This window comes from Oppia nitens, unplaced genomic scaffold, assembly GCF_028296485.1.
Source record: "Oppia nitens isolate AA-2021 unplaced genomic scaffold, nextdenovo-longstitch-racon4-pilon3 scaffold13_pilon_pilon_pilon, whole genome shotgun sequence".
NCBI lineage: Eukaryota > Metazoa > Arthropoda > Arachnida > Sarcoptiformes > Oppiidae > Oppia > Oppia nitens.
In genome coordinates this window covers 187,041-208,595 of record NW_026533192.1, presented here as the reverse complement: position 1 = coordinate 208,595, position 21,555 = coordinate 187,041, and the positions used below count along the sequence as shown (strand labels likewise).

Below are 21,555 nucleotides of genomic sequence, written 5' to 3'. Positions count from 1 at the left end.
TCAAACACCCGGTGCCCAATACAGCCAATAAAAGTGGATTACGGTTTTTGCCCATTAACATTTCGTGCCATAAAATAAGATTACCAGGTATTATGATAAACAATAATGCAAAATAAAACCGACACCAAAACTGGTCATACCGTTTGACAAGCAAACAGTTATTGTTGTGCTCTGACAGCGCTTGCTTTATATGACGGGCCGTTAGATTTARCCGTAATTGTAGATTCATTTCACGGAACCGAAGTCGGCAAAAGTCACAGACAATAAAATAACAGATAAAACTGTAGGTCTCGACCGACATTATGGCCATACCTAACACTGATAACACTGCGGCGCTTAATATGCCGTATATGAAAAAGTTTAGTAAATCATAAGCAATATAGCATACAATAAGTCCTAATAAGCCCATCAATGTCGGTATAAAAATAAGTGAAATAAAACTAAATTTAACAAAAAAATTTACTCTATAAACGAATTTAGTAATCTCCCGGCGCTCATTGATACCCATACTGTTCATTAATTTATAACTGTCCATTGATTTTATTATTTTTAACCAATCATAATTGCTTGAAAAGTTAAACAAATAGACAATAATTGTCACCAATGATGTAAATATAATTTCTGTCATATAGAGAAACACTACGTTTCCGCCCACGTGTTGAGTGGCGTCAAACATATAATCAGCTACCAGTCCATCGGATCGTACACTTGACAAACAATAACAATAATACATTAGATGAGTCAATCGCCAAATTAAATGTATATATTTTAGGTGTGAATTACGATATTTTTCAATAACCAGTTGTTSGGTTATCCTGTAATCGCATACCAGTCCCCAACGGTTCATACGATTAATGATTAAATCTGAAATGTTGTGCTGATGTTTGCCATAAGAATATTCAGTTATTTTATTATTTTTAGAATAAAATAATTTTATAAATTTGAAAATCATTTTTTAGGYTAAAAATTTTAAGTTTACAAAACTATGGGTTAACAAAAATTGTATGAATATTGTACATCAAAATTTAATCGATTAAATATTGTAGTATTTTTTTATAACCACTTATTTTTAGTATAAACATTAAGATATTTATAGTTTTTGTTTTTATCTTACAAATAACATATTATAAAAATAAAATAGACTGTGTATATAAATTTAGTTATTTATACTTTAGTTTATTTTATGTGTTTTGTGCTATATGTATGACTGCAAATAAATATAAAACTTACTTTTCAAACAATATTTATAATTAATATTAAAATTATTGACTTAGATCACGCTGTTTTGTGTACATATATTTTATTGTATAATACATATTACTTTAAATTGTAGAAAATACAAGAAACTACTGTAATATTGGAAAACCTATTTAGTGCTAAAAATGATTAATGATAAACAAAAAATATATATAAATATATATTTCTAACTATTAATTATAAAAATGCTAAGAATATGGAGAATTCAAATAAGTTTTAAAAAATATATTTATCAAAAATAATATAATTAATTTTATAAATATAACTTTATATTTATAATATAATGTATATAAACTTTCCTAATATAAAACCGGTATATGTTATAWCTAGTAAAATAATTTTAGTAATTATTACTAAAAATATAATGTAAAAATTGTAGATATTTATTATTATTCTATAGCATTATATTAATTTTATTAGAAATTAAATGATCTAGGTAAAAGTATTATTCTTAACTAAATTTAATTACTATGTATTATAAATATATGCAAATGGAAATTTTATCAAATTGTATTCATATAAAATGTTAAAATTTAATTTATCAAACATAAGAAATATAYGACAAATTTTTAATATTTATTAAATTTTCAATAAATAAAATTTTAATTTAGTAAATATTATTATTATTATTAATATAGTGTACAATAAACAAAATTTAATTGGTATGAATAAATGTTGAGATAAATATTATTTGTGTCATATATATGCCATTTTCAAATTGCTACAATAATTTCTACAAGATATTTTTTATTAAAAATTGTTATGATTATGTGCAATAAATTAAATACTAAAATCAGTATAATATATATGGTTTTTTAATATAATTATTTTACTTAAAATAAAATTCATTTTGTGTACCGGTATATACCTTATATATTAATAATAGAAATATCTATATTGAAATATTTTATAAATATTGGTTTCATAACAATTATAAAACAAATAATAAAATTTTAAATCATAAACATTAAAATACTTATGTATAATATTTATTTAAAAATGTTGTGTCTAAATATAATAATTCATATTTGAAATAAAAAAAATAATTCAAATACTTGTAAGGTTAGGTATTATTGTATATTGTAAGTTATAATTTGTAACCTTACTAAACAGTATTATAAGTTAATAAAAATTGTGTGGATTATAGAGAAATCTAAATATTATCATAAAATTATTATTATTGAATTATCATTAAATTTTAGATTATTGTTAATCTGCAATTTTAAAAGGATATTATTATGTGAAAAACTACACATGTTTTTTAATAAAAAAAATAAATCTGCAAATCTGTAAAAACTAATATTTTATCACTAATTTATCTAATTATTTATAATATACCGGTAATAATAAATTATATTAATATATATATATATATATAAATATAATTCCATTTATATTTATAATTATATTTAAAAATAAATTTAAGTTATAATAATTTAAACTATATAATAGTAATAATGAAAATTATAGAAATTTGTGTAATTTTATTGCTTTATATATTTCCTGATATACTTTGTTCGTTACTATCGGCGGACATCTGTGTATATGGCGGCACATCGGCCGGTGTTATGGCCGCATATAAGGCTAAACAGTTRGGCAAAAATGTTGTTCTGATAGAGCCGGGCAAACATTTGGGTGGTATCACATCAGGCGGTCTCGGATTTACCGATTACGGCGACAARTCTGCCATTATTGGTTTGGCTAAAGATTTCTATCGTAGAGTTGGCCAAAAATATGAAAAATCTACTGAAATATATACTTTTGAGCCACACGTGGCCGAAGTGGTCTATAATTCTTATATAAAAGAAGCAAATGTTAACGTTTTATTTGATCACCGAATAGTATCGGCAAAAGTGGTCAACAAACGGATCGAGTCGATAGTTGTGGAAAAATCRAGTCAATCACAAAACAGTACTAATATTGAGATTACGGCCAAAATGTTTATCGATTGCAGTTATGAGGGCGATCTTATGGCCAGTGCTAACATCACTTACACAATTGGCAGAGAATCAAACGGTAATTACAATGAAACACATAATGGCGTTCAAATGTTATCTGGCCATCAATTTCCCGACGGTATTGATCCCTATGTATTAGCGGGTAATAAATCAAGTGGTCTATTGTGGGGTATAAGTGATATGAATATAGCTAAGACAGGATCAGGCGATAAAAAAATACAGTCTTATAATTATCGGATATGTCTAACAAATAATGCTAGTAATCGACTGGATATCACAAAACCGGATAACTATAATCCAAATCATTATAAACTATTCGTACGATTGATAAACAAATCGAAACCACAAACAATCAGAAAGTTTTTGAAACAAGATCTGATGCCAAACCATAAAACCGATTTCAATAATGAGGGTCCGTTYAGTACAGACATGATTGGCATGAATTATGACTATCCAGATGGCAGTTATGAGACAAGAAATAGGATTATCAAACAACACGAAGAATACACCAAAGGTTTTCTRTATTTCATAGGACATGACCCACAAGTGCCTCAACAGCTAAGAAATGAGATGCTTATGTGGGGCTATCCAAAGGATGAGTATYTGGATAACAATCATTGGTCTCATCAGCTCTATATTCGAGAGGCTCGACGTWTGAAAGGCCAGTATGTTATGACCGAACGAAACGCTTTGGGTACCGAAGTGGTCAGTGATGGTATAGCTGTGGCGTCCTATCGGATGGACTCGCATAACGCCGAACGTGTTGTAGTTAACGGTCAGGTCAAAAATGAAGGTGACGTTCAATGGCCACGAAATTTGCCGCATCCTTATCAGGTGTCGTACCGATCGATAACTCCCAAAGCAGACGAATGTCATAATCTTTTGGTGCCCGTCTGTCTGTCCACAACTCATATTGCCTACGGATCAATACGTATGGAGTATACGTTCATGGAATTAGGTGAAGCAGCTGCAGTGGCCGCACAACTGGCCATCGATGGACACACTTCGGYACAAGAAATCAATGTAAAACAATTAAAATTTAAACTAAATATTRATAATAATTAAAGTTTACTACTATTGAAGCAAAATAGTAGTTCGGGTAATGAAAAAATAATAGTAATTTAATAAAAAGAAGTTAAAAAATATTTATTAATAATTTCATAATAACAGTAAAAATTTAATTAAATAAATAAATGTTTGAAATATTTTAAACAAATTATTGAATAAATGTTGGCCACACCTCCCGGCACTCAATCACACAACTGATTATGACTGATATAAATGTACGTTCACTTCGGGTACAATAAAATACTCGACAAAGCAATGCTCGACGGGTTGGTCTCTGTCGTCCTTAAGTCGTATCATAAATTGAAGACTCAGAAGACCATCGGCATCGGTACGTATGGACAGTTTGCTTGAGTTGATTAATGCTTTTAATGTAAACTTCATGAGTGACATCTTGTAGCGATTGGTCACATCTTCTGAATGCATGAACTGTTCGACATCAGGACTGTCTTTGTTTATATTATAGTGAACTCTGGCCCGTTCGCTGTCCGTCGACCACCGCAAGTAAGGTTCRTCAGCTGTTATGCCGACCTCTATGTGATCGCTGCTCAGATCACACGACTTCCAGAAATCGACAATAGGTTCGGCGTTKAGTATGACTTTGTTAATACAATTCATATGAAATATCATCAACTCTTCCACTTCATAGGTCCTAATGTATGCCTTCTTGTGTGCCGTTTCTTCGCGAAACTCCAGACGAATGCGCTCAACATCTGAACTGTATTTCAATCGAAGTACATCATCGCCGCCGCCAACCATATGGACATCGGACGCAATGGCCACGGGTACCGAACCACACATAAGTGTCAATACGTGTAAAAGATCGGTTAATCTGAAACACACCGACACTGGAATAGTCTCGTTGGACATCGAGTAGCGGTCAAATAGTGTGCGGTCGATAAAACTGTTGGCCTGCAAACAGCGACCCGAATCCTGACACGTCAGCTTCAGGCCTTTCGATGTGATGGCCATTACTGTTGTCCGCATAATGTTGATCGACCTTAACATCGGTATCAGTCGTTTCGGGTCACGAATCTCGGCCTCGAATCGGAACAACTCGTCGTCGACTTGACTGTTGGCCTGTGTGGTCAGTGTTGTCTCTCGCGATGACAACATTGTGTGGTCAACAATGTCTTAATGTTTGTCCGTATAATTTATCGGTCAATAAGTGGTCACAAAATGATAATTACATTTAGAGACACAAAAAACGCAACAAATGTTTCATTCAATGAAATCCCATTCAAAACAAAACAAACAATTTTTTGCCGCACTTTATGTGTTGTACGCAATGCTAACACTATACGCATGCGTATTATAATACATATGTTGTACAGTAAATACAAATACAGTCGACTATTGATAAAAGTAACTCTAATTTATTTAATTTGATATATTTTTAATTATAATTTATTTTAATAAATAAAATTATAGMAATTTCWATAATATTTCAATATTTTATATGAAATAATTAAATTAGATTTTCATATATATTTTTTATTGATTWAAAAATGTTTATAAAAATAATACATTTTCATAGAGTTTGTACATATTTAATACAGTAGTTTGTCATAAATAGCTAAATAGCGGTACATTTAAGTTTATGTTATAATTAAGAAAAATATGTATWAATTTTAATTAATATATTGATACTAATAATTAATTACAAAATATAAATTTCATATTTATATTGATTTTTTTCATATAAATACTGTCTGTATATATGTATATATTTTGACAAATCTATATAATATTTAAATGTCTTTTATAAGTATTTTTCGTATTTACTGTTTTTATATAAAAATAAAGTTTTAGTAAAATTTATAAATTATTAAATGTTAGAAATAAAACATTAACAGCAATACTAAAAAATAAATAAATAAATATTTTCAATGAAAATCAAATGTTTAGCGTATCTATTGATCTACTATTATATAGTCTATAGCCTCKCRACYGTTTCGGTCGCGCGGTTACCGACCAGTGATCGACACCACTCAACGCCGCATAAAAAGAAACCAATAGTTTTGATTCCCGACAACAGTGACGATGAATCACAAGTGACTGTCCCGGAGTCGGAAGCTTATGGCCATAGACTGCACAGTCAACCCGATAACAATCAATCTATGTTAACGACCACTTCAACCAATCCTCTGGTAATTTATTATCATTTATAGACAATATTTTTTGTTAGTTTTTAAAATGAATTTTATTATACGACACAACTTTTTTTTTGTATTTATTATCTGTTTTTGTCTCTTATGATCAAAAGTTTTTCAATTTCCAAGTATTAGTCAATTGGCAAAAGTTTAGATGTAATGATATAAAGAAGAAAAAAAGACAACACATTGATACCAATGTCGAGGAAAGTAGTACTGAAAGAAATAATTACAACAATATTGATGACGACATTAGTGATCAGCGAGTGATTGTCCAAAACAAGAGTACTGACCAACAATCGCCGTCGAGTGTAAGCAAATCTATTGAAATAGTGACTACAATGTCATCACTGAAATTTCGAGATGTTGTGACTGAACCACAACTTAAAGTCAATAGTGAATTGTTGAAAACTAAGACAACTATACMTATTAGGGATCAACCATTTAATGTGACCGCATTACAGACACCAGTTCCCAATCAGATCGACCCAATCGATCGTTTTCAGAATGTATTAGCAATGGTCACTGAATCGGACATTGGAATCGATAGTTTAGCSGACAATAAGGCTGAAAGATATGTTATATTAGATCAAACAAATGTTATAGAAATCAATAATCAAAGCAATTTTGATATTATCATAAAAAAATATATAACMGAAAAACCCGAAACAAATCATATTTTAAAAGATATTATCGATGTATACATCGGTCAGAATAAGACTATTAGTGGACAAACAATTGTGAAACATATTGACAAACATATTGTTAAACCGATAGATATTAACATTACGAGTGATTATGATTATGCAATCGTTGAACCCGATTATCAAAATATTATTAATACAACTATAGAGTCCGTTACGATGGAAGGACAGACAGATTATTGGTTTAAAAATAAATAACAATTTAAATGAATATAATCTAATAATTGTCAATCAATAAAAATAATAACTTTGATAATATAGAAACATTAAAAACAATTATAATAAATATGAATAAATTTTTACATTTCATTAAATATTTTAAACTGTTTTTAAATAATTTATGCTCTATTTTAATGGCATTAATTTTATAAATTTATCAAGATATTCATGATAATACTTTAAAATAATAGTTGTGTTTGTATGTGTGACATTTTCCTCAACAACCATATTTTAATTCAAATCTAAAAATATATCGTTAAATATAACTATAATTCAATATTTATAGAAAGCATGTTATTTCTATGGAAAATTTTAAATGTTTTTTTTGAGCTCATGCAGGTTTAAGGGACAGGTAGGTATAAGCAGTGTAATTACATTATGCTATTACTGTGGCAAATATATTTCGAGACAAATTGTAATATGAAAACTTAATAGATTTTTCTGCATTCGGTTTAATAATTAAAAATTATTTTTTTATGGTATTAAATAGTAGAGATATTCATTATTATTGTTAATTTTTTAAAATATTTTATAGTATAATAATTAAAGTTTTATAATGCTACAAAATTAGTAACCTCAATTTTTAGAATTGTATAATTTATAAAATCTAAGAAAAACTATTAATCCTGATAAAATAATAAAAGTATTTTTATTTTATTATATATATATGAAAAATTACAAAAAAAATACAATTTATACTTATTTCTAAAAAACGAAAATAAATTTTAAAATGTTTTTGTTATTTATTAAAATTATATTTTTCTAATAAATTTTTTAAAATGATTAAATATTATATTATGTTGCCTGCTTTTAAGAAAATAATTTTTTATTATTGACGAAAATACCAAACATTATTAAAAATTAAAATTGTGCTATTTTGGAAGACAAATTTAGACCTAATTTTAGATAAAATTATTTATTAAAAATTGTAAGCATTTGATAAACTTACTGATTTTTACTAAAAAATAAACATCAAATATTACTCTTTAAAATTAATATTTTTTTTGTTTTAATTTATTTTTATTTTATTTTAAACATAAAAATATCAAAAAAGATTACTGTTTTAAAATGTCATTTATCAAATATTTTTGTAAATAATTCCAAAAACTTTTTAGACAAAGATATTAAACTACTATTATTTTGATAAGTGATAATCATAGAAAATATGTACATTAAAACAAAAATATAAAACATTCTAATATTCGAATTATTTTAGAAAAACTTAGTACAAAGATTCTGTCTCGAAATTTACTAGCCACAGTAATATATTGTATGAGTCACAGGGCACCGGAAGGTTAGCTACCGGTGCTAAATTTTTGTAAAATTTTTTCAAATGCAAATKCAAAAATGATTAAATTTTCAATTTTTATTAAAATTATTTTAATATATATATAAATCTAAAACTTCTTAAGAGTTCAGTAGAATTGSTTCTGTATTTTTGTTAAATTAGGTTAAGTAGTTTGTTGTTTAAAATTAATTAGGCAGTMATTCAAATTACTTGAATATTTTAAAAAATTAAAAAAAATGCACGGCTATACATGTTGCGCGGAAAAAAACTAGTATTTTATAATTTAATATACTTTTTATTAATGTTTAAATTAATAATATATTTTATTGATTATAATTTAAAATATTTTTATATTTGAACAAAAATAATTTCACATTTGTTTAATTTTAAAGCGAGTTATTTGAAATACTTTTTATTAATAATATTATTTTATTATACATATGAAGTATATCTGTATCATAAAGTTTTTGGCAATTTTGTTGTTTAGTAGTGGACAACAAATACTATATATCTATTCATTAAATATATGGTATTATTATTATTTAATTTAATAGATAGTATTATGTATTATCAATATAATATTTTAAATTAATTTTTATTTATCATATATAGATAGTGGTGTTTTTTACAATTATGTACTCAATTTATTTGTTAGTTATTTGGCATATGGTTGAAATACCAGTTATTTAAATTGAGAAAATTAAAATTATTAGTAAACGATATAATTTTAATAAATGTATTTTTTGATATTTAATGCTAACCCTAGCTTAATAACAATTGCCAAATATCATTACTTATTTATAGTACGATAATTAAAATGTATTCAAAATCTATATATATATATATATATATTTATACAGTATTTTTAAATAATTGTATAATTTTTATTAAAAGATTTTTAAGAGATTTATACATTTAAATTGATTTGACAAACAAAATAATTTTGAGGACATTTATAATTAAGTAGAGATTAAATATAAGTATAAGAAATATTGTGGACAACAATTTTGTAAGCACTGGTAGGCCATGACTTTGAATATAGTTTTTTTGTTTTACTAATTGAAATGATAGTTAATGAGAACTAACACTGAGTTGAATCTTGGACTCAATATCTGATACGGTCTGTCCGGATAATTGTTGAAAGCGGCAAATCTTTGTCCCCAATGTCCTCCCTGTGCCGGAATGATTGGATCAATTGAACCGATCATAAACTTCTTAGAGCGAAACGAAAACAATGCTACGGATGGGAAGTGCTGTCTGAGAGCAGTGATCACTCCGTGGATGTGCTGATTGTTGGCCATCTGTTTGCTGGCAAACAATATTCCCTGAGTTATTGACTTCGGGCTGTTTTTTGTGAACTGTGGGTTCAGTCGAGTCTTGAACTGAGAGATGGTATTATTGAGATAATAATGACTCGAGGGAAGGACCAAACTGGCCGCCAATATGTTTGGTCCTCTAAAAGTTATAATACATGGATCCGTTAAAGCTGTTTCATCCAGTCCTCGACGCTTATTGTTAGGTTTTTTTAGGTCTGGGACAACACGAGGTGGTTCGCCTTTCAACCAACACTTTGCGGCACTAATAAGTCCGCCACCGATGACCACTTGTCCGTTGAATCTTTGCTTAAGAGCGCGTATTTCGTTGTCAACATCCCTAACAATAGTGGACAACTGCGCCGATCGGTTGATCACTTTGGATGACTTCAGATAGAGTATGCATTTTATATCACTCGTGTCCACGATGTCGTCCAATGCTCGATATGTGTTGATTTGAATACCCTTTATGTCAGAAACTAACAAACACGACATACCTTTGTATTTGTTTGAATAGACAATCAAATAAAGAAATGATTAGTTTATGAAAAGTATTTGAAATATTTGTTGAGAAAACACTCACTCGATCTTATCATCGGATTGACAACTAATTGGTTGTTTGCAGAGGTCGTTGCAATGGTCATTGAATTGTGTAACTGACCGCACAATCGGACAGTCGGGCCGACATCCAAATACATAATTTGACACCCATTTGGAAGGCCAGCCGTCAGTTTGGTCAGAGTGTTGATCCATTTGCGATAATCCGGTGACTGCTTATAACCACCGAATTGAATGAATGCAAAACACGGTTTGAATTCTATGGACGAGTTGATCCAATTGGTCATCGCATTGGCAAACGGACGCATATCTTCATGAATATCCTGATTGTGTCTCAAAAACAGGTGCTTCAAACCGGGCCGTCTGTCCATCTCTTTTTGGGCGGCGTCGTGAAACTCACGGTTCACCGCAATACAGTTGGCCAACGATTTTATGTCCATTTGCCGACAAATAGCGTCCAATGCGTACGGGTTTTCAAACAAAGACTTTACAATACTGTCATATCTGGTGTTGTCTGAGATGTTGTTGCGGACACTACTGTTGTTTTGTTTGGCCGACATATTATCAACCGATTGTATCTTAATCTTAATTATCTTATTTTAATCTCTAACTTATTGTCCAAAAACTAAATTAAATCTAAAGATCGGAAGTCTTTTATAATTATCTGTTGATTGGTTTGATTAACAATTTGTATAAAAATGATTTGAATTTAAATCGGTTGGAAATTTTAAATATTTAAATAACAGTTAAATCATATTTAATACTAATATATGATTTACAATTAAAAAATTGTTTGTTTCACGCGTTAATCAATACAACAATATTTTATTAATATAGATATTTAATAATTTTTTAATTAATAAACCGATTATATTAATAATGCAATTTTATTATTCAATAATTGTATTCACGTTTTGTAACAATATTACAGTACAGWTATTAAAGTTTCACAGGAAATTGAAACGATATTATTTTTGACAATTGATAGCACTATTGCACAAAAATTGCCAAAATTGATAGCAAAAAATATGGAGCCGATCTATGTTGTAAGCACCGTTTTTTATATTATTTACACGCGCTATTGTTTCAATCATTTTAATTGTATTTCACGCGATATTTACACGTATTTTTATAATTAATAAATTAAAAGTAAATAAGTTTAAGCAAAAATAAGATCATTTTCTATTTAACTAATCTAACCTATTTACACAATTGTTAACATAACCTAATCTATTGTATTAGTGTTCGCTCCGTTACCTAACCTGGTGTTCGGACCGCAACCTTAACCTAATTATAATGGTATTATACAAATGTATTATATGATTACTGTATAATAGTAATAGCTGTCAATAGCGCGTGAAATATAATTAAAATGATTGAAACAATAGCGCGTGTAAATAATTTAAAAAACGGTGCTTACAACATAGATTTTAGCCAAAAATATTATTTTAAGTGTCAGTTGAAAATCAATTGGAAATTGAAAAAAAATTAATCCAAAATTCAAACATCTGGTAAAATAATAGGATATAATGATTCAACAATTAGTTGACTATTTATCTCAATTAAAAAAAATTTAAGAAAGTTATGTTTATTGGGTTTATTGGTGATAACCCAATGTTTATCAATTGGTTTAAAAATCTGTATAAATATGCAATCAGTTAATTGGAGGGAATTTATTAGAAAACTTTTTACCCTTTTAGACAACCTCTTCATATTAATATTTATTTAATAAATTTATATTTATTATTATTWTGCGGTAATTAGTAAATAAACTTATTTTCTATTGTTTTGTTACATATGTATATTTTKTTACATATTACATATATATTATTTACTCTAAATAATATTATATTGATGTAATTAATTATTTTTTCAGTATTTAACTAATTTTATTTATTTTCTATAAATAAGCTATTTATTAATACATAATGTATTAACAATAACATAGCATTTATTTTTTTTAATATTAAATTTTATATAAATGAAAAAAATATTTTATTAAACAATTTTTTTATTTACTTAAAAACTGTTTTCTGTGTTTTGTTAAGAATTATCTGATTAAAAACAACAAAATTTAAAGCATTAACTCAAATATAAACTTTTTTATAATCTTTTTTGAATATTATTTTTAAAGTTTAAAATAAATATTTACTAAATCAACAAATAAAAATCTTTATGTTGGTTTAATATGCAGTATATTTACATATACTATATTTTTATAAAAATATTTTAGTATATATATAAATTTATATATATACTAATAATTTATTATTTTTATTTAATTTTTTTTATTGAATTGCTTAACTTAATTATTACAAAATAATTATATTATAGATTTTATTATATTAACTAAAATTTCGTAWTAAATAGCTAATTAGTGAAAATTAATATTAATTGAACCAAAATGATATTGTATAATATTTATATATTTCACAATATAATATCATATATTTGTTATAAATATAGAAATAGTCATATAATTTAATAAATATAACATTTCTCATAAGTAATAAAATATAATGTATTATATGTCATACAATAATTATATCATAATTCTTTTACTTAGAATAAGATATAACTAAAAACAAACATAAAATTATTACAATATTTCTAATATTTATGAAAAAGTTTTGTACTCGAAATTGGTTTAAATAGATTAAGAAAAGTTATTTTATTTATAATATATATTATATACTGTATATAAATATTAAAAAYAGTTTATATTTTGAATATAATTCTTTATAATTATTAATAGAGAAAATTATATAATTAATGTGGTGTTTTGTGTATCAATAAATTTAATGGCACACAATATTTATATTTAGTTTTTTGTAGATAATTAGACAAAAATAGATTTTATTACTTTATATACAGTAAATACTACAGTATATTCTGTACATTACATACAAAATATTTATTATKTTTTCAGTCACTGTAATTAAAAACCAAATAAATTTTTACGAATTATTATATCTTTGCTGTCATTTTGTAATATTTTTTAAAACAATTTGTCTCTCAATTTTGTTTGTCTTATTATAACTAAATAGCATATTCGTGGCAATTAATGTCTAAAAATTGATGTGTTATTTATTATATTACTGTAATTCTAATATTTTTATGCATTTATTCATTTATACATTTACTGTCTGTCTCTAAAATGTCTTATAGTTATAAATAACATTAAATATTTGCTAATAATATTATTGTTATTATATTTATATATATAATAAAATATTTAAAAAACAGAGACATTAAACAAAACAAATATAAATTTTATTTTTATATTTTATTTCTACGATTACTTTATTTAATGCATTTTATATCTTAAGGGTTGGACTGTATTTTCGGAGTTGTCTGAGAATAGAAATTCATTTATGAAATATATAAATATATTATATGTTAAGTATATCTACAAAAATATATGCATTTATTAAGCTAATAGTCATTATTTACATTAAAAGCAAAAAAAACTTTATGAGTCTTTTTAAAAATATATATATAACATATAAATAATGATAAAATTGTTGTCGTGTTTTTTTAGTATTACTGTATTTAGTAGTGCAATCAGACATCGATTTTTTTATACATTTAATTTTGTCCTAATAGGTTGTTTGGTGCTGTTGTCTGGCTAACTGTGCAACTTTGCCAAACATTGTCTCTAATAGCGTGTGTCGAGTGTGTCGACCTAAATATTATATATATGTTTATAAAACATTAATACTGTATATACTTAACAATAGATTTTAATATACTGTACAAGACAATACTATATATATATAAATCTATAGAGTATATATTGTATAAACAAATGAGAATTTTACAGTATATTCTGAGGCTAATATTATTGCCTACCAGTGCTCGCATACACACACACACACACACACACACTCCACTACCACCATCATCAGCACCATCAGTGTGTTATTAAGTGTCGCTGCTATATAACTATGGGTGTGATTCTGGTATCGCTTGACTAGTTTGAGGAAAAGTATATAATGTATATATTTTAAATAGGAGTTGTGAAAGTAAAATAATATATATAAACATAAAAATCTAAAAACAGTGTGAATAGAGTTATATCAATGGATTTTGTGGTTTATAGTAAAGTGTCAACACTCGTGTATGCCATCCCATTCCTATAAGATAACATCCCAGTGATGCCTAAAATGTACAGTCAATAAATATATTATATACACACCAGTGAATAAAACTATTCTCAACAGTATATACAGTATTGTATGAGTTAATTATGTGACAGTATGTATGATACTGTGTGTATCATTCAAAAACATACAACTGATCTCAACGTATTATATAAAAAATACAATTATTTTATAAAGAAGTCAACTGGAAATAGATCTCAAGGACATAACAATAATAATTTCTATAATAACTAGCTATCGGTGTCGAAAACACTGGTATTTATACATACATATATATACATACATTTTTTAATAACATATACAGCATAATTGTATGTATAATTTAAATAATTAGTATTTTAATATTATTTGATATCTTCTACTTGTAATAATTATATACGACTCTCCCATTTAAAAACTACTGGTGTTGTTATTTATTTATGTTAGTGTTGTTGTTGTAAAAGTTGGGTTTAAATGATGAGAAAACGATATACAGTTTTATGTATTACATAAAAGCTATGAGAAGGAAGTGAAAGTTCATTATATTTATACAGTATATATATATATATATCATATAATAGACATTAAAAAGAAAAGTGAAATGATTTTTATATATGAATCTAAATATTATTACAAAATATATTATATATAAAGTTTGTGTGTTGTGTTTGGCAATTAAGTTGCGTCGACTTTCTTCTCAAAAAAAAAACATTTTTCACTAAACTGGTGACTGACTCCCTGTTCTCTGTCCTCATGAATACAGTATACACACACACATCCAGTATAGTATAATAAAGCCGTTTGTCGTTTCGGTTGAGTTCAGATAAAGTTATACAATATATTGTGTTATTTGAGGGACTAATTGTTTTTTTTTTTTGTAACGAAGTGCAGCAATCATTGTCACCCGTTTTATTTAGTAGTAGTAATGTATTATATAGTTTGAAATACTAGCCATTGAATGAGCTATTGTGCGTCTCTTATATATATATATTAGACTGACCACCCATACAGGTGACGCCTGTATTATACAGGAATCAAGGGTCTGATACAGGTGACAGGAAAGGGGTTAACCTGTATAATAAAATATAGAGTTTCAAAATATGTAAAACTAATTGATTATAAAGTATAAAATAACTATGAATTAAGTTTTGTTTGTAAAAAATTGCTTATATTTTTAATATACAGTTTATATATATAAATATTATAAAAAATTTATAAATATTTATAAAATTGTTCATATCTAATATAAAAGATAAATTTCAACTTTTTATATAAATATAGTATCTAAATTAAATTTTTTAAAATTTATATTATAAAAATATACGAATATATAGAGTTATTTAAGTACAGGTTTACATACAGGAATATAATATTTAATATACAGGAAAATACAGGTGAAAATCATATATTTTATACTATTATACAGGTTTACTAATAAATTGGGTGGTCAGTCTAATATATATATATATATATATATATACACACTATAATGTCTATTAGTGTAAAGACAAAAATAATACCACATTTCATGGATTTTTATCAATTTTATTATTAACAATAGTAATATGTTTCGCTGTTTTTTTTAATCAAGATCAAACAATTTTGATTGTATAGACTTTATGTTTGTATATATACTGTATAATATACACACAAACAKTATATGTCATCATCGGTTATCATTGTAGACTAAATATTTTACACTAATTTACAATTTTACATAATTATTTATCATGATGATTTTGTCAAATAAAGCAAATAATTATATTAGTCAACATTTTTTTATCATTTTGTCTATTATTACATTATTATTATTATTATTATCGACATCCATTAATGGCATTAAATTGCGTGGAATTGCATTACAGGTATAATTTATTAACAATATTATTATTATTAGTATTAGTATTRCATGTTTAATGTATTTTTTAAATATTCTTAAAAATATTTTATGTTAGAAAGTTTCATATTATCATAGTTTATAATATTATTTTATAAAGTATTAATTAAATATAAATATTAAATTTAACATAAAATTTACTATTAAATRTTATTAATGTCTAATAATAAGAAYAAGATATTGATTAACAATAAAAAAATTRATATATATATAATATATTATTATTCATATATTTTCTACATTACAGTCACATCCATTTGTCATTAAAGATGGCATCTATTTTAATGGTTATATCATTGATATATTGAATGCTATGAAAAACTTTTCCGACTTTGACTACTATCTAAATGACGCCAACGAGTTGGCCGCACAACAGTCAAAGTCTGGATCCATTTCCTTCCTATTGGACCAACTCTGGAGAAATGTATGACTTATTTATAATGTAAATAAATCTCAAGTAATGTTTGCATTTTAAGTTCAAAACACTCTTAATATTAGTCTTTTTAAAATAAGTAAATAGACTGACAAACATTCATATTTAAAATCATAAATCATATWAAAAAGTTGAAATATATTTTATTTAAGAATTTCATAAATTTATAAATAATTTACATTTATTTTACTCACAAGAATTTACATAATATTTTTTGATAGATTATTTGTTTATAAGTACTAATTATTAGTTATTAGTTACCAAATATTATTAATTACTTTTTAAAAAAATATAATTATAGACAAATACACTAACTTAAAATTTTTGAAATTAAATATAAGCTGTAGATTTGATTTGTTTATAGTTTATAGTGAAATATATTRTACAACAATGCATAACAAACCCATAATTTGAGTATTTAAAAAATAACTTTTTAKTTATCATCCTTAATAAAAATACATAACAATAAAAGATATTAAATTAAATATATTGTATAAAAATGAACTTGTTTAATATTTATAAAATATATATATATTAAAAAATCAATTTTTAATGTTTTTAAACATTATGTTTTCTAATTAGTTATCAAACAAGTAGTATTTTTTCTGTGAATTATAATAGTCTATTATTAATATATTTATAAATTATAATGTACTGTACTTAATTTGCTAAAATTGTTATTTGTAGAAAGTTTAAAATAACATTTTTTCTAATATACTTAACTTTATTAATATATCCATGAATATAATAATTTATTATTATTATTATTAGATAATAAACAAATTAAATTTAGTGTCAGGGATTTTATTTTTATAACAATAGTTGTTTACATGGTTATTTTAAAAAGCTAAACTATAATACTAAACAACAATTAGACTAAATTGTCAAAAATAGTTTAAATCTATAACATGATTATATATTTATGAGATTCAATATATCTTATTAATTGAATAATCTTATGTTTGCTAACTTAAGTATAAGTACATTATCTCAAAAGTACAGTATTATATAAAATTTAAGAATCTATACACAGTATATATATATATATATATATTTATAAATATTTATGTATACTTTATATTTATATTTCTAATTTATTTATCAGATCAAAAAAAATTAAAAATAGATTTTAACTAAAAAATATTAATTTCCAGTTCTAATTTATGTATATTAAAAAATTTAGATTCCTTTTGTAATTATATATATATATATATTTTAATTAAAATATAATATTAACATATAAAACTGAATGTCTTAATAAAGTTAAAAATTTCTAAATTTTATTTGCTTATAATATCTATAATATATATACTGTATCATCTTACCTAATTTAATGCTAATTTTATTAATGTCAATATATTTGTATACCATTAGACGATTTTAAAATAATTTGTACTTATTTTATTGAATATCATATTAAATGTTTTATATACTATATTATWCAGTAATATTAGAATCTTAAACAGAGCGGCGATGTTATTAATTTCAATTATCTGGTCATCAATACATTGGATTTAAAAATGACCAAGGGCAAAGTTATAGATAATTTTACACTAAATTATTTTGTAATTTGACATTTTAAAATTAATCTTATGATTGACCAGATAATTGCAGTCAACTATTTATTTTTAAAATTTATTAAAAGTGAAATGTAAATTATATGACTAACCATCCAATTAATTAGAAAATCACCAATTACAATGTAAAATTATCTACAACATTGCCCTTGGTCTCTTTTAAATTCAACGTATTGTTGACCAGATTATTGTAATTAATAGCATCGCCGCTATTTAAGATTCTCTCTCTCTCTTTCTTTCTTTCTTTCTTTCTTTCTTTCTCCTGTATGTTCTGTATATTAGATTTATATTAAATTAAATGCATTTTAATCTGTTATCATACAGTATATGTATTAAATAATTCATAAAATTATGTTTAAAATATTACACAATAAATGAGTATTACTGAGAGTTAGTATAATACTGTAATATATTTAGACTTATTATTGGCAGTTGTGTTTAAAATAACATTTTTGTATATGTCATTCAAATTGTATTAAAACATGTATTAAAATTATTATTATTACTATTATTAATGTAAAATTTTTTTATTTAAAAAAAATATATTTCCCAATACTACTGATGCCATTGAATACAAAGAATGCTGAATTTGGTGTTTCATACATAACGGTGACCGACGAGAGAAGACAGTTGATTGACTTTACAGATCCGTTGTTGAACTACAGTATCAGTGCTTTAATACATAAGTCAAATGTGGGAAACATGCGATCATTTAACGAATTGGCAGACCAGACAAGGATTACATACGGAGCGCTGAGAAATGGAGATACTATGAAAATGTTTGACGGATCCGGCGATATGGTTGTGCGGCGTATGCTTGCCTTAATGAACAGCACTGGTGTCCCTGTGGACAGTCTACCCGAGGCTGTCTTCCGAGTACGTAGTGAGAGATATGCCTTCATTGCCGACTCAATAACCATTCAACAGTTAGCCAGAGATAACTGCGATATGACTGTCATTGTCAACAATTGGCCACAATTTCGTCGTTCAGTGGCCATTGCACTGCCAAAAGGGTCGCCCTATTTGAGGACATTCAACAGTCTCATCAAACGTCTCATCGAGACTAACATATTGTATGTTATAAGGGAAAGGTATTGGAAAATAATCTGCAACTATAATATCGGTAACACAGTTACCACAACTAAACTTATATCGTTAGGGATGACATTTACATCAATACTGTTGACTACTTATTTGTTGAATTAATAGTTATATAATATATTATAATTTTATATACATTTATATTAATGTATAAACTATGTTATATCAATTATCTTATTATTTGTTAAAATCTAGTTAATTTAAAAATATACATTACGTTACACATTGTTTTCTATGTTTACAATTTTGTAAAAAAATCAAATTAACTAACATGGTCATTTTTCTAATATATTTTATTTGTTTTGATCTCAAAGTGCTTCAATGTGTTGCGCTTATAATGCAACACAATGTGTTTATATAAATTATATAATATAATTATTATATAGTAATTTATAATTTACTTTTTATGTTAATTATATATTAAATTATACACATTATAAATATTGTGTTTGTTTAGTGTTATATAAATRTATTRTGGTAATTAATAACATTAAGATATAAATTATTAACTAAATATTTATTTTATTTCAAATAGATGTGTGACTAAACACAATGAGTAATAACGAACTGTTAATGCAATTTACGATWATATTTAAATATTTATTATTAACAATTAAAAATAAATAAATAAATTGTAATTTTGATATTTTAATATACACTTTAAATACACATTAAKTTACACTTTTACAAATATTAAACCCATACATCTATTTATAATCTTTATTAAATTCACATTTGACATATTAATACAGTACTGTTTAATAATAACAAACACACATAAAAGTGACATGTATTAAATAAAATAAAAATGATTTATAAATAAATAAATATTTAACACAATAGATAACAATCTGTTTTCATCTCGAATTTAAAACTTTAATTCATAAAATGATTAATTGTATAATTTTAACAAAACATTTTTTTAATTAACTTTCTAAGAAAAATTATTTATTCTAATATTAGATCCTTTATTGGATTAACGTTAATATTTTAATTAAATTTTATTTTGATTTATTAAAAGGGGTGCTTCACATATTACGTTCGCACTTGGGGAGGAGTGTTTTGCGAATTTTTGCAAATGGGGGGGGAATAAGATAGAGCTTTTAAGAATCTTTGCATTTAAAATTAAGGAATTTAAGGAATTAATTTTTAGTTTAAGTTAATCTATGTGTAATAGGTGGGGGTTAGGGATGTGCGAACGTAATTTTTTAAAATGACTGTATGTGAACAATTGTGAATTAGAGGGAGGGAGGGGTCTATATTTCTTAAAAAGTGCGAACCTAATATGTGAATCACCTCAAATATTTTTGGTCTCAAAGATTAATAATAATTATTAATGTCAACTATAAAACAAACATAATCTCTCTCTCTCTCTCTCTCTCTCTCTCTCTCTCTCTCTCTCTCTCTCTCTCTGTGTGTGTATTTATTTATTTTCAACTCCAAACTATAAAATAGATAATTAATTATTAAATAAAATTGCATATTATATGATACACGTGAATCTGAAACAACAAAACTAAATAAAATTGAATTRAATCGTGAAAACTCAAGCAATGGATAATCACAGTATTGAATATATGGTTAATTTCAAGGTAAAGGTTCGCCCACTAACTAACTGTTTTTGTAACTAAAAGCTATTGTATTTTAGCCATTCAATTATATCTATATGTTTATGTCTATTATACTTATTGTTAATAACAAGCAATACTTTTATATGCATTATTCAACGTAATGTATATTCAAAGTTATATTTGATTTTTTGTATTCAAAGATGCAAATAAATCATTTGAATGTAAATACTTTTTTGTRTATCAACTAATGGGATATATATATATAGGATATAATTGTATTTATCATTTGTTGAGTAAAGAGCACTTCAATTTTAATATA

At 25.2% G+C, this 21,555-nt stretch overlaps 5 protein-coding genes across 5 annotated transcripts; 3 read left to right on the top strand and 2 right to left on the bottom strand.

Moving 5' to 3' along the window:
• The first annotated feature begins 2,714 nt into the window (after positions 1-2,714).
• LOC128959221 (uncharacterized) lies at positions 2,715-4,280 on the top strand. Its single transcript, XM_054305164.1, has one exon. It carries the CDS (start codon positions 2,715-2,717, stop codon positions 4,278-4,280), a length of 1,566 nt encoding a protein of 521 aa, XP_054161139.1.
• A 170-nt stretch (positions 4,281-4,450) lies between these two features.
• On the bottom strand, positions 4,451-5,593 carry LOC128958807 (cell cycle checkpoint protein RAD1-like). The gene has a single exon (XM_054304746.1). The coding sequence runs from the start codon at positions 5,394-5,396 to the stop codon at positions 4,482-4,484; it is 915 nt and encodes a 304-aa protein (XP_054160721.1). The 5' UTR covers positions 5,397-5,593; the 3' UTR covers positions 4,451-4,481.
• Positions 5,594-6,169: 576 nt separating this feature from the next.
• On the top strand, positions 6,170-7,335 carry LOC128959210 (uncharacterized). The gene is made up of 2 exons (XM_054305153.1): positions 6,170-6,430; positions 6,547-7,335. The coding sequence occupies exons 1-2, from the start codon at positions 6,170-6,172 to the stop codon at positions 7,333-7,335; spliced, it is 1,050 nt and encodes a 349-aa protein (XP_054161128.1).
• Positions 7,336-9,613: 2,278 nt separating this feature from the next.
• On the bottom strand, positions 9,614-11,246 carry LOC128958796 (uncharacterized). The gene is made up of 2 exons (XM_054304735.1): positions 10,541-11,246; positions 9,614-10,454 (listed from the first exon to the last, which is right to left on the bottom strand). Exons 1-2 carry the CDS (start codon positions 11,073-11,075, stop codon positions 9,700-9,702), a joined length of 1,290 nt encoding a protein of 429 aa, XP_054160710.1. The 5' UTR covers positions 11,076-11,246; the 3' UTR covers positions 9,614-9,699.
• Positions 11,247-16,802: 5,556 nt separating this feature from the next.
• LOC128959199 (glutamate receptor ionotropic, kainate glr-3-like) lies at positions 16,803-19,770 on the top strand. The gene is made up of 2 exons (XM_054305142.1): positions 16,803-16,978; positions 19,144-19,770. Exons 1-2 carry the CDS (start codon positions 16,868-16,870, stop codon positions 19,768-19,770), a joined length of 738 nt encoding a protein of 245 aa, XP_054161117.1. The 5' UTR covers positions 16,803-16,867.
• Positions 19,771-21,555: the final 1,785 nt, after the last annotated feature.